The sequence below is a fragment of the Leptosomus discolor genome, chromosome 5 (genome assembly GCF_034619465.1).
Source record: "Leptosomus discolor isolate bLepDis1 chromosome 5, bLepDis1.hap2, whole genome shotgun sequence".
NCBI classification, from domain to species: domain Eukaryota; kingdom Metazoa; phylum Chordata; class Aves; order Leptosomiformes; family Leptosomidae; genus Leptosomus; species Leptosomus discolor.
This window is the reverse complement of record NC_141395.1, coordinates 66463048-66479395: the sequence shown is the minus strand read 5'-3', so window position 1 is coordinate 66479395 and position 16348 is coordinate 66463048. Positions and strand designations below refer to the sequence as shown.

The following is a 16348-nucleotide window of genomic DNA, read 5'->3' as shown; positions in this document are numbered from 1 at the left end:
GAAGAGCCAGACAGAAAGGACCATGACTGTTACCTGCAGATTAGGCTACTCTGTTCACAGGTTTCTACTTCTCACCCTCAGAATTATTTGACCTTTGTATTTGATAATTGTTAAACGAGGGATCAGAAGTAATCCCTGTGTCAAGGAGTTGATTTTATCTCTGCCCTTTTGGGTGAAGGATTATACCGCATGAAGTATTTTCATAGCAAAGATGCACAGCACAAGAAATTGCTTTGCATGCAGGCTTTACTTTCTAGTCTGTTGGGGTTTTTTTTTGTGCGGTTGTTTGGGTTTGTTTTTGTGTGGGTTTTTTGTTCGTTTGGGTTTTTTTTTTTTTTTTGAAACAGTCTTTGACAGTTTCCCTTTGGCTGTTTGTATGCGTTTGTCCTTTTTTTGGGGCATTTTTGATTGTCATCCAAGTTGCACAGATAAGTCTCAAATGATAGCTTTCTGGAAGTTTTACAGGTCACTCGCTACAGGCAAGTGATCCTAATAATTCTGGTGAAGAAATGCTTGCACATTAGGTTGTTTCTTCATTAGGTGTGTAAGACTCCACATGACAGGTATTTTTGACTGTCCCAACTTCAGGAGAAGTTCCGTTCTGTTTTTTTTTTCCCCTTTTATTGTCTATATTTCTCCCCCCCAAAAGAACGCAGACCCTCCGTGTGGACTTTCTGATGATTGATATTATAGCAATTCTGCAGCTAATATTTTCCTTCCACGAAGATTCACTGATACCTGAGGTATGGTGGTCTCCTGGTGCTATCGTGAGGTGGAGCTATGTCTTTTAGTTCAATTCAAGAGTGTGCTCAGATGATCGCCACTGGGTGATCTCAGACCTGACTTGTTTCAGATGAAACTAAACTGCAAATAGGCTTTAGGAGGCTGCGTACTGTGCTTCAGCCACTAATACACTTTCAGATCACAGGACCACATCAGAACTAGTGATAAGAAACCCTCCCCAGAAACACACGTAGCCTGGGCATTGGTTTCTCAGCACCAGCTGTTTTGCTTTATAGGTCAGTTCCTGTTGGTCTCCACTACTCACTAATCTAAATGTAAACTCAATTTAATTGACTCTTGCTGAATTGGCTGACTGAAGTGCATCCATTGAAAATGCAGTTTCCTTATTATTGATGCTAGCAGAACAACAATAAATGCAAGTGCTGAGCTCCACGTTGCCTACATTTGGCTATCAGTCTTGTAGGAAAGTGAGTCTTGATGGGGATGTGAGCAGCATTTACTGGCACCCTCGTTTTTCCTTTTTAAAAAAATATTTTGGTTTTAATTTTTTTAGTTGCGTTGACACGTATGGGGCATTTAGGTACCTAGCAATGTGATCTTTTAAGATCTGCTGTAGGGGAGTGTAAAAGGTAAGGAGGTGCCTAAAAGAGCCTTTGAGCTAAGTAAGTGTATGGTGAGTCTTACGGGCTGCAGCAATGTGATTTAACTTCCTAAATCTCACCAGAATAAACTTCAGCTGAATAAAACCTGCTTAAATATCATATATATATATATATATATATATATATATATATATATATATATATATACATTTTTACAAATCACTTCCTATTGATCTTTCTGGTTTTTTTTTAAGAGATGGAGCAAAAAAGGGTATTGACCACATGAGAACTGAGGAAAAAGCTGGTCCTGTATTTGCAGCATACTTATCACTTCGTGTCTCAGTCACATCTGTTTAAGTTATCTGGTTTTAGCTTCTTGTTTCCCTGGCAATGAGAGCAAACACTGTATTACTGCAACTTCTAACAATAATTCTCTGTTTCACTATTCTGCTGTACTAAGCTGGTCCCAAAGAGATTCATATAAAATCATTCTTTGTAACCAGCTGTATTTCATATGGACACTATCTGTAAAATAATTTTGTATTCCTGATGTCCACATACCCTACAAGGTTATTAGTGTGTACCTACGTAGGCATTTCTGATAATATCCAGTTCTAACACTAGCTCTGTATAATATAAACTCTATAAAAAACTGAAAATATGCACACTCCTAGCCATGGCAGTATTCCACAGTTCTAAATATCATGTGCTTGAAATGTTCAACCAAAAAAACCCCAAGAAGTTTAAAAATAATTATTATAGTGGCGCCTTTCTTGCTGCTGTGTAGCTGAATCCTCCTCACCATCTGCCCCTGTACACAACTGAGATTTAAAACTCTGGCTTGTAAATAAATTGTGGTCTGGAGTTACTGATACAACCTTTTGTTCAGTGAGAAGGCAGCTCAGATAGTGACATAGTTGTGCTAGTACTCAAAGATAAGGGTGTCTTTAGCTACGTTCTCAGCAGGTATCCTTTAGTGCCTCGGTACGTTACCAGCTCCTGTCTCCGGCTATGAGTTCTATGGATTTGGGCAATAATTTACACTTTAAAAGTATGTGGTTCCCTTTTCACTTCATGCCTGTCTCTTCCAGTTAGTTTCCCCTGTCCACGGGCTGTAGGATGGCAGGAATGCATTGTAAAAGGCAGAAAGAATCTTGTGTAATGTGGAGAAGCCGTGACTGAAGGATATGATTCTGACATAGAAGTGCACCAAACTTTTTATTTCAAAGAAACTGTCAGGAATAGTAGTGGATTTCACTTGAGGAGGAGAAGGATGGAGTTTAGCTTTTTGAGTCATTGGTCTTCAGCCAAGTAAGACTGGGTAAGGCTTAGATCAGAGCCAACAAACTAGCTTCTGATCAAAGGGATCAACAGAGAGCAGTAAGTATCCTTCTTTTACTGCACTACCCTGTAAACAATTTAGGATGAATACTGTCTCCATGGGCACTGACCTGAAAATTTCCAAAACTTTAACTTGGAAGCTATACCTTAAGTTGAACATTCCTGCAAAATACTGAATCCGTTGCTAAAAATGGTTACAATAAAAGTTGTTTAACAGACTGCATTTGTCTGGCCAAGGCAGTAGATCACATAACTGGAACTGGACACGCCCAGCCTAGCTGCTTCCATGTTGCCTATGGTATGGAATGTGGAGCTGGCTGGACTGGACGCAACACTCCCTCTCAACGGCTAAGATCAAGCAATGTCTGCTGCGCTTCCAGGCGTGGTTTGATAGTCTAGTTAAGGAGAGGGAGTTCTGAAGAATATTTAACTATCTCTGCAGAGGAATAGTTGAATATTTGTGAAAAAGCTAGCAGTAACTTGAAACTGAATTCTTTGAACATATCTCCTGGAACGTTGTTCGGGGTTGCATGTCACAAAAGCATCAGACTTTTTCTTTTAAACGTTTGACCTGCATCTGTAATATCAGTAAATTCACGCAAGGCATTGTTTTTTCATAACTATGAGGTTCCCTGCAAAGACCAAAACACTTAAAGGTGGTATTTGCAATGTGGCAAAGATGCTGGAGGAGGAGGTGCCGTGTAAACTATCATCAAATATATGAACAATGATCACAGAATTGCAGAATGGTAGAGGTTGGAAGGGACTTCTAGAGATCATCTAGTCCAGCCCCCGCTGCCAAAGCAGGTTCACCTACAGCAGGTCGCACAGGACTGCATCCAGGCGGGTTTTGAATATCTCCAGGGAAGGAGACTCCACAACCTCCCTGGGCAGCCTGTTCCAGTGCTCTGCCACCCTTAATGTAAAGAAGTTTTTCCTTGTGTTGAGGTGGAACTTCCTGAGCTCTAGTTTGTGCCCCGTTGCCCCTTGTCCTGTCACTGGGCACCACTGAAAAGAGCCTGGCCCCACCCTCTTGACACTTACCCTTTAAATATTTGTAAGTGTTGATAAGATCTATAAGATTTGATTTATAAGATTTATAAGATAACTGTGATTTATGTGATTTATAACTGGGAAAATGAAAAAAAGTGCAAACTGCACCATTAGTGCAGGAATGCTGGTCAAGTGACTTGAAATTAATTTTGGTTTAAATATCCTTTTTTTTTTTTTAATAGAATCAATCTTTCATGAATGTTTCTTGTATTTCAGTAATCACCTAGGGAAGAGTCTGCAGCTGCTGATGGACAGAGTGGACGAAATGAGCCAAGACATTGTTAAATACAATACTTACCTGAGGAATGTAAGCAAACAGCAGCAGCAGAAGCACCAGGTTGGTAACATGGAAAACCTGAATGAGAGGATTTTTTTCCACAAAATACAGTTTGAGTGGTGTTATCCAAGACAGATGAATTTGGATCTAAGCAAGATAAAATTCTTATAGAAACATATCCATTAAGTAGATTTATAAAATGTGCTAGTCAGTGGGGAATTATCCAATGGATTAACTTCTGCTGACATGTAGTGTGGATTGGTCTTTCTTTGTTATTTTACATGTTTGTTAGTGGTATATGATAAACCAAAGTCGTTGATAAATGTGCCGGGGACACAGGGATTAGTGGTTTAGTCAATGAAATGAAAGAGCTGAAACTACAAGTGAATTGTTCCAAAACAAACCGTATTTTAATATCATCACATGTAGTCATGCATCTAGAAGTAAAGAAATGTAGTCCATATTTAAAAGACAGCAGACTGTTCTCTGATCAGAAATGACATTTTAGTCGTGTTTGTATCAGTAGGTAGTGATACTGATCAGGTGATTGCTGACTTTTAATTCCTGATGCCAAAAGGCCTCTTTAGAATCCAAAATAGTCCGATTAGAGAATACTGAGTGTGGAGACCACCTCTAAGTGGCCCTGTTTGAGCAGAGGGGTGTTGGACAAGGTGTGACATCCAGAGATCCCTTCCAACATCAACTGTTCTGTGATTTGGAGACGATATTACTTTATTTGCTGTTGCTGCACTTTATAAAGCAATACTGTGTCTAATTATAATAATATATAAGGTGATTCTCCCCCTCTGCTCTGGTCAGACCCCACCTGCAGTACTGCGTCCAGCTCTGGAGCCCTCAATACAAGAAGCGTGTGGACCTGTTGGAGCGGGTCCAGAGGAGGGCCATAAAAATGATCAGGGGGCTGGGGCACCTCTCCTATGAGGACAGGCTGAGAGAGTTGGGGTGGTTCAGCCTGGAAAAGAGAAGGCTCTGGGGAGACCTTATAGAGGCCTTCCAGTGCTTAAAGGGGGCCTACAGGAAAGGTGGGGAATGACTGTTCACAAGGGCACAGAGCGATAGAACAAGGGACAATGGTTTTAAACTAAAAATGGGTAGATTTAGATTGGATATTAGGAAGAAGTTCTTTACCTTAAGGGTGGTAAAGCACTGGAACAGTTTGTCCAGAGAGGTGGTGGAGGCCCCATCCCTGGAGACTTTCAAGATCAAACTTGATGGGCTCTGGGCAACCTGATCTAGCTAAAGATGTCCTTGCTCACTGCAGGGGTGTTGGACTAGATGACCTTTGGTGGTCCCTTCCAGCCCAATGCATTCTATGATTCTATTCTATGTTTCTAGTTACGGAAGAATGCTCGTAAATTGGAAAAAAGCACTATGAGAATGATTTAGAAATCAGATCCTAGAGAATGCAATTCACTTCACGTGATAAATTAAGTTAACGACTGACTTGCTTACTCAGGAAGTACCTGCATGAAAAATAAATTTGAACTCTTTAATCTAGCAGACAGAGATATGACAAAATTCAATATCAACCATCTGAAAATAGGCCAGGCCACTTTAAAGATAAAATATTGCAGGTATTGCTACACAAAGTAGCTAATTATTAAAAAAAGCACCTGTGGTTCATGTGAAATGCTTCATCACTGACTATTTTAAAATGAAAATTGGCTTTTTTTCACACTAAAGTGTAGCTTGAACAGGGAGTACTTTAAGGAAGCAGCACATGATCAGTGGTCTCTCCTGGCTTTGGATTCCTGAGGACATAGAAGCTTCATGCATGATATCTTCAGAAAATTTATTTTCCTTTGCTGCCTAATTTGAATAGAAAGATGGCATCCACTTCAAAGGTTTTTGTTAATAACAAGGGGATCTATTTATTTTGAAAAGCAGAGCAAAATAGGTTCTGTGGTGTCTCACTTCTTTTCTTTACTAACTATAGCTGCTTTAGTAGTGGCTCATTGCAGCATAGTTAGTGGTCTTAACTTCATTTTTAAAATGGAGCAATTGTGATTAAGAACAAGCCGTTTCAATAGAGAATAATAGGCAGACTGCTGAGAAGTGAATGGGGTAATGCAAAGAAAGAAGAAACTACGTGCAATTCACATACAAATATGGGCATTTAGGATTTTATTTTTAACATTATCCGAAAACATGTATTTGTCACTACTACTGGAAAAAAAATTACTTCATTTGAGTATGCCACCAAGTATGAAGTGTTTTCAGACTCTTATGCACAGATACATTTAAGTAAGTGAGAGAAAACACCCTGTACTCTTTGGCCTGTTTATTTTAAAGATTTCATCTTTTTTTTTGGTGTTGAATATGAGGGCTTCGATAGACAAACCTTACTATTAATTTCTGGCTGTGACATGCAGTATGAAATCTCACATAACGTGTATTTGACTGTACGTACTTCTGCAAGAACAAATGTTTACCCAATAGCTGAAGAAATGGTCTGCCATAACTTTTTATAAAGTTTGAGTAATCTACATGGCAAAGGGAAGCTCTGAAAACAGATGATTTTTTTTTTTTTTTTTTTTTAATAGCAGAATAATTTCTGTAGTCTGCTACTCCAGTATATCCTCTGGTAACCCGCAAAGAAGAGGCATCAAAGTGGCAGAATATTTAAATAATTAAAATGGAGAAGTGAACCGTTATGCTTTGTTTCAGCCACCACTTTGTTCTCAGCTTAGAGTTATTTTTTTTTTGCTTAAACTACCATGTTTAATCAAGTTCTCTTCCCCTTTCACATTAATATTGTTTTGACCTTTAACTTGCACAAAACTGAGTATTTCTGATTTGTATAACTATTTGAGGTAACGGCTTCTCATACCTACGTATTCCAACCTTGCTTTCCTCTTTTTTGCATGGGAAAAAAAGAGGCTTTATCTACCGTGCTGTATTCTTTTCATCAGATACAGTATTTATCTCTAGGAAGAAATTTTAAAAATTACCCCACCACCATAGTACCCCATAATTTTCCAGTGTCTCACTTATTTAAGGTGCCAACTTAGGGAGAGAAATGCTTGTTACCACTGAATTGAAATAAACAGTGAATTGCATTTGCATTATTTGAAATAAACTGAATTGCATTGAATAAGTATAATTTTAAAAATATATTTGCTGGCTAGGTAAAGAGCATCTGAAAAGAAAAGCGTTTTGCTGCTTTGGAAGTCCTGTTGCATTCTCCTTCTGTTGCTTTATTTTCAGTACCAGCAGAGACGTCAGCAAGAAAATATACAGCGTCAAAGCCGAGGAGAAGCCCCTCTTCCTGAGGAGGACATCAACAAACTTTTTAAACCACCACAGCCTCCTCCAAGAATGGAGTCTCTCCTCATTGCAGGTAGTGTTCTAGCAGCCTCTTCAACTCGTCTTTTCGTATACGAATGTTAGCTTGGGTGGAAGTGCAGTTGTTACCTTAGAAAGTGTCTTTAATTTTTCATATCTTTTCCGTTATGATGTGATATTTTGACATTGGTAATATTCCAAATACTGTCCTTCATTTGGTTCAAGGCAGTGGTTTCAACCTGTGATCTACAGCCTTAGTGTCTGAAGTATTTAAAAAAAAATCAAAAAGTAGCTAAGAAAAACCACCTTATTGCTAGTAGGCAGTCCATGCTTCTGTTAGAAAGTAAGCTTCCACACGTAGAAGAACTTTAAACCATCTAGGTAAGTGACAGAGGCATGTTACCCATGCAGATGTGAATGTTTCTAATTTTTCGAAAGCGAGCCACTGTGTTTAACCAGAACGGCTACATAAAGCTTTAAACTTGATGTATGGAGGCTTTCTCCCCCTATTTCTTATTTTGCTGTGGTACCTAGCTTCCGTTTGACCATCTGCACCTCCTGGGTTGATGGGAAAGGTCAGAAGCGGCAGCCAGAGCCTCTTCCTGGCTCCATTCCGAGAGGGTGAAATGGGATTTTAAAGGAGGGCTGGAGAAATGCCTCATGGAGCAGGCTTTCTGCACGAGTGGGTGTAGTGACTACTGCAGTCAGTAAGCTACTCCCTGCACTCTTACCCCATCCAGCTCCTCCCTCAACTCCAGAACTTAGTTAGGGGGCTATGCAGACAAGAGGCAGGAATAAGTTCTTTGGGCTGGAACTGTTGATTCAGAGCAGCGCAGTTGTCTGCAGCCCTGAGTTACTGATAACATCCCTAGGTGTTGAACTGGCTGTTGCAGCAGCTAAGATTTTTACTTTTAATTTCACACAAAAGTGGGGTAATTTCTTTGATTTCTGTGGCCAGTGTTTAGGGAAACTATCCTCATCTTCCTGCACCCCAAGGTGAATGAAAATGTAAACAGGATCAAAGCATAGGTATAGGTCCCACCTCCCCAATTTTTTCAGTTTGCTGGTCTGCTGCAGTACATAGCCACACTTTGATACCAAAGTCAGTGCCTGCCCTGTGCCTCCTGGAAGAGTAAGAAAATATTTGGGACCTCACAATGGCAACAGTGAGCAAAAAACCTAGATGCCCTGCTAAGTAATCTAAATTTGGAAACTGTCATGAGAAAGCAAATTGTTGAACTATAGCAGCAGGATTTTTGGATCAGTTAGCTATCACCTAGTTTTGTACTGAGAGAAAATGAAACCAAAGTCCTGGTAATTTAGTGTACCGAAAAGAGCGCTTTGACATTTAAAAAAAAAAAGTTAATTTGAACTACCACTTCTAGATTATTGTTTTAATACTAGTACTGTTTCACACTGCTAGTAAGTGCTGCTTTTAGAAGAAATAATGTTCTTGGTTTATTATTCCTTCCAGGGTCTTTAAAAACCCAACCACCTATTGTTTTGGTAGTCTTTACCTGTCAATTAATCCAAGCAGCATTAAAGTATTTAACATTCAGCTTTAGCGTAGCTTAAAAATGAAACTGAAGTGTGTATGTGTGTTTTATGAAAGTGATGGCTTAGGATGAATCATCTTTTATAAGAGGAGGAATTGAAAACTGTTAAAGGAAAAAACACTTTTCAGCCAAAGCACTTTCTTTGTTTCATCTTTTACTGTAGTCAGGGGAAGAATTGAAAGCATCCACTTCAACTTAGATAAAGTAAAGTTTGTGGATAAAATAGTAAAACTTAGCTCTTCTGTCTCTAAGGCATTAAAAAACTTTTCAAATAGAGCATCAAATCAAGAGTTTATTTGCCTTCGAAACAGTCTTAATTTTGATTAAACTGGCTTTGTGTTTTGCTATTCCTAGCTAACAAGGGAATTAACTTGTGGAAGTATGTATATAAAAATGTTTTGGTGGGCATGTTTGATTTGTAAAGCACTGACAAGGCTTCATACCCTGATGATTTTTGAAATAGCTAATAAAGTGAAATATTATGTGGAAAAAAAAGGCAAGCAAAGTGTCAAACAGGAGTACCACGACTTTCAGTCTGCTGCTGAAAAATATTTATTACAAATATTTTAGTAGGGACAACAGATGCACAAGAACAGAACTGAAATTCAGTCTTGTAGTATTTTTAGAGCAACTAAATTGAACAATTAATGTGATTAAGATTCCAATACAGCAGCAAGAATTGTTTATTCTTCTTATTGTCACATGTCTTTTCAGAAATGGTACGTGATAGAATTGTAGGATAAAAAGAATTGTAGGATAATTAAGAGGTTTTTGAGCATACCAGTTTACCTGTTTTGCTAATTTAATTTCTTCTTACCAAACCTATTTTGGAATGCTGGAACTGTAAAATTCCTAAGTGTGGAGTAGTTGAGATGTTTTGGTCGCTTCTCTAAATCCTGAATGATTCATGCACATTTGGCTTTTTAAAAATGATGTTCTAGGATGTCTTTCTGAATTTCAAAACTGACAAGGGTTTACTCTTCTTTCCTATTGACAGGTCAAATTAATACCTACTGCCAGAATATTAAGGAGTTCAATGCACAGAACCTGGGCAAACTTTTCATGGCTCAGGCTCTCCAAGATTACAACAACTGAAGAAACTTTGCTGTCGCCCTCAACAGTTCTATACTGTTCATGATCCTCTTGAAAATTTAGTGTATTGGGAAAAGTTGTGTAAAACAGAGTCACCTTGGTTTGTGTAGAATTCTCCTGTAAGAAAAATAAAGGCAAATTTTAATGATATTTTAGTATTTCCTTATTTGTTGGCCGTATTGGACTGGAATTTTCTGTGGTCACTCAGGTTTTCTAAATGTTTGGCAGTTATTCATGTTTAGTCATAGCAAATAATAAAGGTTTTATTTAACTTGGAATCTGAAGTAAAACCAAATTATTACGAATGTTCAGTATAGCTGACTTCACAGAAGAAATTTTAGATTTCCCAGTTTCGGTAGAGAACTTGCAACCATAATGTGCTAGTCACTTGGAGCAGTTGCTTGTTTTTATTTTAATCTGTTTGGACAGCCTGGTGCGGTGAACCTTCTGTATCACAAATATTTCATAGGCTCCACATTGGGACGTACAAAACTAGTGTTATGTGGCGACTGATCCCCACCATATCGTGCTAAGCTGTGTTCCCGTTTCTTGTTGCTGCCACCAACTGGATTGAAATCCATTGACGCTACTGAAGTCTTCATGACAGAAGCCATAGAAGTAGCTAACCTGGAGCAGCTAGTGTGGTGTAGATGAACACCATACCTACTGTGCATTAACTTTGCTGTCTGGATGTGCCTTTATTCCTAAACCCGTGCTACTTATCTTTTTAACAAGATTGTTACTTTAAAAGTTTAGTATGTGGCAACTCACATGTTACTGTCATTGATTTTTTTTTTTTTCTTGAGTTGTTTCCTGCATGTCACTGTGTGATGAGTTCTGAGACCATAAAATGGCTGAAGGTGTGCGGTTTGGTCTTTTAAAATAAACATGGACCTAGCATGGAGTATTTCAGCCTCTAAGGTGAATGTTTTGGAAAGTCAGCAGTGTGTGAAAATGGGGTTAGACTAAGAACTTGTTCTTTTGCAGTCTAAACTAAAGTGATTGCAGTATTTATGTAAATATGAATGCAGATTTTTTCAGCCTTCACATACCCAGCAAACTGCCAGTCTGATCTTTTGCCTTGGAAATTTTGGGCACCTTTGTGTTAGCTTTCATGCAGTGAACTTCTCTAAGTCAAAGATTAGTTAAGTATCCTGCTACAGTGCCACGTGACTGAGTTTCACTTCCCATACAAATAATATTCAAACTATGTTAATTTTCTAGTTTTCTGAAGGACCAAAATAACCACCAGGGAACAGAAGTAGGAGCAGACAATTAAACTAAGATGAGACATTTGAGATAGGGAAAATAACCAATCCTCTGGATAACTGGGAATAGAAGACTGACTCTGTAGTGACTGTGCATAGAAGGAAGCAGCAGTAACATATATGCTAGAAGGTCTGCAAAGGAGGTGTTAGCAAAACAAATACTTGGAATAGGTTAAAAACAAGCTGTGTGGTTGGAATTAGTTCTTTGAGATTGAGGATGTAAATTCGAGAAAGAGGGCAGAAATATTGAGTGTGCTGGAATTTAATAAGATTAGTGAATTTTATGTAGCTAGGTCAAGTGTGCTAAACGTCACAGTCCGTGAAGAAATATGGAAGACTTCAGTAGAGATTTGTGGCTTCTGAAGTTATGGATCAGAGTCAGATAGGGGAATGAGATACAAAAGTAGGTGAGGTGTAAGGAGACTTTGGAGATTATTTGACTATTCTGCTCCGAATCACACTTGGTCTTCTGTCATGGTGGAAATCATTAGAGGAAGCCTTCCTGAGCGTGGGAGGTGTGGAGTCAGTTGAAGCTGTTGGTCGATAAATGAGAATCAGTAGCTGTGGAGATTAGGAATTAAAAGGCATGGGGCTGTGTCTCCGTGCTGGGTTCGGTGTGAGCTTTCCCCACTATCTGTATTCCTGGAACTTTGATTTTACATGTTCTCCTCCTAATGCGAGTGAGCTGCCAGCTCATTCACCATAAGATGTGTCCTTTCAATTTCTAATTACCATAGCACTGCTTATTTTTTTTTCTTCTTCCTTGGCTGTGAAAGGCTTTTCTGTATACTAATAAAAATGTAGTGACATTAGAGTCTTTAAAAATCACCTCTAAAGAAGTTAGAATCACAGAATTGTAGAATACCGGGTTGGAAGGGACTTCAAGGATCGTCTGGTCCAACCTTTCTTGGCAAAAGCATGATCTAGACAAGATGACCCGGCACCATGTCCCATTTGTATCTTAAAAGTGCCCAACGTTGGGGAATCCACCACTTCCCTGGAGAGATTATTCCAATAGCTGGAAAAATTGTCCTTCTGTCCAATCGGAATCTCCCCAGGAGTAACTTGTACCCGTTACCCCTTGTCTTTCCCATGTGACTCCTTGTAAAAAGGGAGTCTCTACCTCCTTTGTAGCCACCCTTTAGATACTGGAACATGGTGACCCCTAAGGTCTCCCCTAAGCTTTCTTCTCCCCAAGCCTGAACAAACCCAATTCTCTCAGCCTTTCCTCATACGGCAGGCTTCCCAGTTCTTTGATCATCTCTGTGGCCCTTCTCTGGACCCTCTCCAGCCTGTCCACGTCTTTTTGTACAGCGGGGACCAAAACTGACCACAGTATTCCAGGTGTGGCCTGACAAGCTCTGAGCAGAGTGGGATAATGACTTCTTTGTCTCTGCTGGTGGTGCTCCTGTTGATGCAACCCAGCATCCTGTTGGCTTTCTTCGCTGCTTAAGCACGCTGTTTGCTCATACTGAGCTTGTTGTTCAACCAGGATCCCCAGGTCCCTCTCCACAGAGCTGCTCCCCAGCCAGGTAGATCCCAGCCTGTGCTGCACTCCTGGATTATGTTTTCCCAGGTGCAAGACCTTCCACTTGTCCTTGTTGGTCTTCATAAGGTTCTTGTTAGCCCGCTCTTCCAGCTTATCCAGGTCTTCCTGCAGGGTGACTCTCCCTTCCAAAGTGTTCATTTCCCCACTCAGTGTACTTCATCAGGGTACACTTGATCCCATCACCCAGATCACTTATGAAGATATGAAACGGTGTTGAGCCCAGTGTTGATCCCTGGGGGATTCCACTTGTGACAGGTCACCAGTTTGAAGAAGAGCTATTTACCAGCACCCTGTGGGTGCAGCCTGTTACCCGGTTCCCCACCCACTGCACAGGCCACTTGTGTAGACTGTAACGCATCTGTTTCTCTAGGAGGAGGCTGTAGGGAAAAGCCTTGGGTAAGTTCAGGTAGACAATGTCCATTGTGTTGAAAGCCTTGGATAAGTTCAGGTAGACAATGTCCATCGATTGTGCCACATCAACTGAGCAGGTCACTTTGTCACAGAAGGCAATCAGGGTTGTCAAGCATGATTTGCACTTGGTGGATCCATGCTGGCTTTTCCCAATCACATGCTTCATTTGACTTGTGATAGCCCCCAGGAGCATTAGTTCCATTGAAATAAGACTGATGAGCCTCTATAATTTTCTGGGTCCTCCTTTAAGCCCTTCTTGTAGATGGGGGTGACATTAGCTGCCTTCCAGTTTTCTGGGATGTCCCCTGATCTCCACGACTTCTCAAAGATCATGGAAGGCAGCCTTGCAGTGATGTCAGCCAGCTCTCTTAACACTCTTAGGTGGATAATGTCTGGGACCATTGGTTTGTAGGGGTCAAGCTCTTCTAATAGTTCGTGTACCAACTCTTCCTTCATTGATGGTAGATCTGTGTTTGCATTGACCTGGATTTTTGTTAGAGAAGGTAGAACTTCTTTTTGGTCAGAAAGCCTGTTGTCATTGCAGAGGCAAGCAAGGCATCTGACTCATGGTTCCAACTCCATCGTGTGTCCACAGGTAGTGCATATGCACACAGGAGACAAAATGTGCATATCAGGGAAAACCTTCTGTGCCATCATTACTGTTACATACATAGTCCGCATATAGCCATTGTCTCTCCTGTCACAGTCCTAAGGTCTGTGTTGAGGTAACTGTTTTGTAGTTGTTTTTTTATTTGTGCAGAACTATAGTCCTTCTAAGAGAAAATGTTACTTTGGAATCCGGCTCTAATTGACGTGAGTCTTATAGACAAGTCTTCTAAGGTAGATGTTGTGCAAGTCTTTCAACAATGAGGTTTGAAAGGAGAAAAAAGGGAACAGTTATTTTAGTTTTTATGTTGGAGAAAAAGCGGTCTTTCTTCTAGTTTGTCGATGCTTAGGATCTTCGCCATTATAGCTCCAACTTTGCTGTGACATTTACTGCCTCTGTTCCACTGCTACTTGTAAAATGCTCTAATTGTACTGATAATTCGAGTCTATGTGGGATGTGAAGTGCCATCTCCTTTGTTTGTAGCACTAGCTTGGTCATACTGCCATGACTGCCTGCTTATGGGAGGGTGTGGTCCTCTGTCCCAACTCCCTTTTCATGTGTAGTCAAAACAAGGGCTTTACTGGTGTAAAGTGGGGTGGATGCAACTTGGTCTTGCATAAATAGTTAGAAAGATACTGCTGCTATATGTTTGAGGTAATGCTCTCCCTGAGGAGTCATAGCGATGGATGGTGCATGCTCGTTCCACAACGTGGAAGTGGAATAGGTTCATCTGTGAGCCTTTCGAACAATCTGAAATGTGTCTGGTGGTATGGACAGCACTGAGGTTATCCTCAGGACAGGCAATAGGAAAGGATGCTAAACTTTGAACCATCTGCTTGGTTAACTAAGAAAATACGTATAATCCCTCACATATGGTTGACTGCCACAGTTGTTATCAGAGAGTAATCCTTTATATTAACCTTTAAGGAAAACTAAACCAAATGGGAGATAGCTTTCCTGTAATCCAAACATACTTGGTGTGCCCTTACCTTGACGTCGAGATACGTACCGGTATTCCTTTCTCCTTTTGGCGTTTTCAAAGTTGGACCAAGTTCCGTCTGAACTGTGAGCATTCTGCCACTGACTGCCCACATGGAGGAAACCTGGGGTGCGTTCCCCAGTTGTGTTCTACGTAATGTTATCACGTCCTTTTTCGTCTCAGCTCCACATGATGTTCCCTGAAATACTTCAATATTTTAGAGGTTGAATTTCTACTCCTCTGCATCCTGTCAAAGTCTGGACTGCTGTGCAGGGCTGAACAGTGTGAGTGTGAGGTACTGCGTGGTAAGAGCGTGCAGCGTTTGTGCAGATGCAAACAGCTGCACAGAGTACAGGGTGGAGAAGGTCTGGGTGAGGTTGCAGATATCCTCTTCGGTGCTAACAAAGACATTGGATGGGGTTGGCAGTGGCAACCAATAACACTTGTAAAGAACATCTGACGTCTTTGTGTTTATGCTCTTTATGCTTTGCAAATTCCTGAGCACAGAGACATTTTTTAATCTTCTTGTTGGTCAGCGTTGCCTGATTTTTTGCGTTATGATGAATCTCTGATATGACAAATCACTGGTGACGATCTGAGACGTCTTTAAGAAGCAGCACTATTTAATATTTCTCACTTGATAGTCAAAGGACTCCTGGTGTGCTGTTAAGAAGTCGTTAGGAGCTGGTGATGCAAATAATATCGCCAGCCAAAATATGTGCAATGTGTGCAGTAAGAGGAATTGAATTGCTCTCTGTAGAACTGCTTCTCATCCAGTTTGCCAGCCCTGGGGTGAGAGATATGTCCCTCATGATTTTCTGTGCCTGTGCATTTTCTTCCCCTGGATTTTATGCTTCCTTTTAATTTTCTTCAAATTTTGCCCACAGCTTGTTGATTTTTAAGCAAAAAGAGCATACTGGTCTAAATCCAATGCCTTCTGTCATTTCGTGCTTTATTTTTCCATGAATTCTTCTGGAAAGCTTTGTCTGCAGTTGGAAAGATGCTTTAAATTTTGTGATCTGAACATCGAATTTGTGGTGGAAGTTTCGGTTGCTCAGGTGTCAGGTGTGGTCCTGAGTCCAACTTTCTCATGCCCCTGGTCTTCAGCTGCATTGGCACTGCTTGGGAGATGGTGTGATGCTGCTCCTTGGGACTAGTCCAGGGGGAGTCATTCAGGAGCTTTTCATACCAGCAGCTTTACAACTGGAAGGAGGTTTATACAAAGTTGGGCCTGTGTTTTATTTTTTGATCTTTTAATTGACAGAACAGGTTGCTGTTGACGCAGCTCATCATATGCTGAGTGGTAGCGAATTGCACAGAGCAGTAGAGGGTGTCTTTGAAAACAGCTTTGGCACAAGGCTCCTTAGTGAGAGAAAAGTTAATGTCTTATTTCAACTAAGGCAGGAAAACATATAACTGGAATGCACCAATTGCAACAGACTTGACTGTTTCAAGATGTGGTAATAAATGTGCCTGAAAGTGAGGCCTAACTAATAATGACCAATTTCGTATTTTAGGAGAAGTAAGCAATGTGATGATCAAGGCTAGTCTGTCTTACATCAG

At 40.3% G+C, this 16348-nt stretch overlaps 1 protein-coding gene across 1 annotated transcript in view; it reads left to right on the top strand.

The window, feature by feature from the left end:
• EIF3H (eukaryotic translation initiation factor 3 subunit H) overlaps positions 1-10121 on the top strand; it is an 86672-nt gene extending 76551 nt beyond the window's left edge. The window contains exons 6-8 of the mRNA XM_086465528.1: positions 3957-4077; positions 7246-7378; positions 9877-10121. Of these exons, the coding sequence (XP_086321654.1) occupies positions 3957-4077; positions 7246-7378; positions 9877-9974 (352 nt within the window). The 3' untranslated portion in view covers positions 9975-10121. The remainder of the gene's footprint in view (positions 1-3956; positions 4078-7245; positions 7379-9876) is intronic.
• Positions 10122-16348: the final 6227 nt, after the last annotated feature.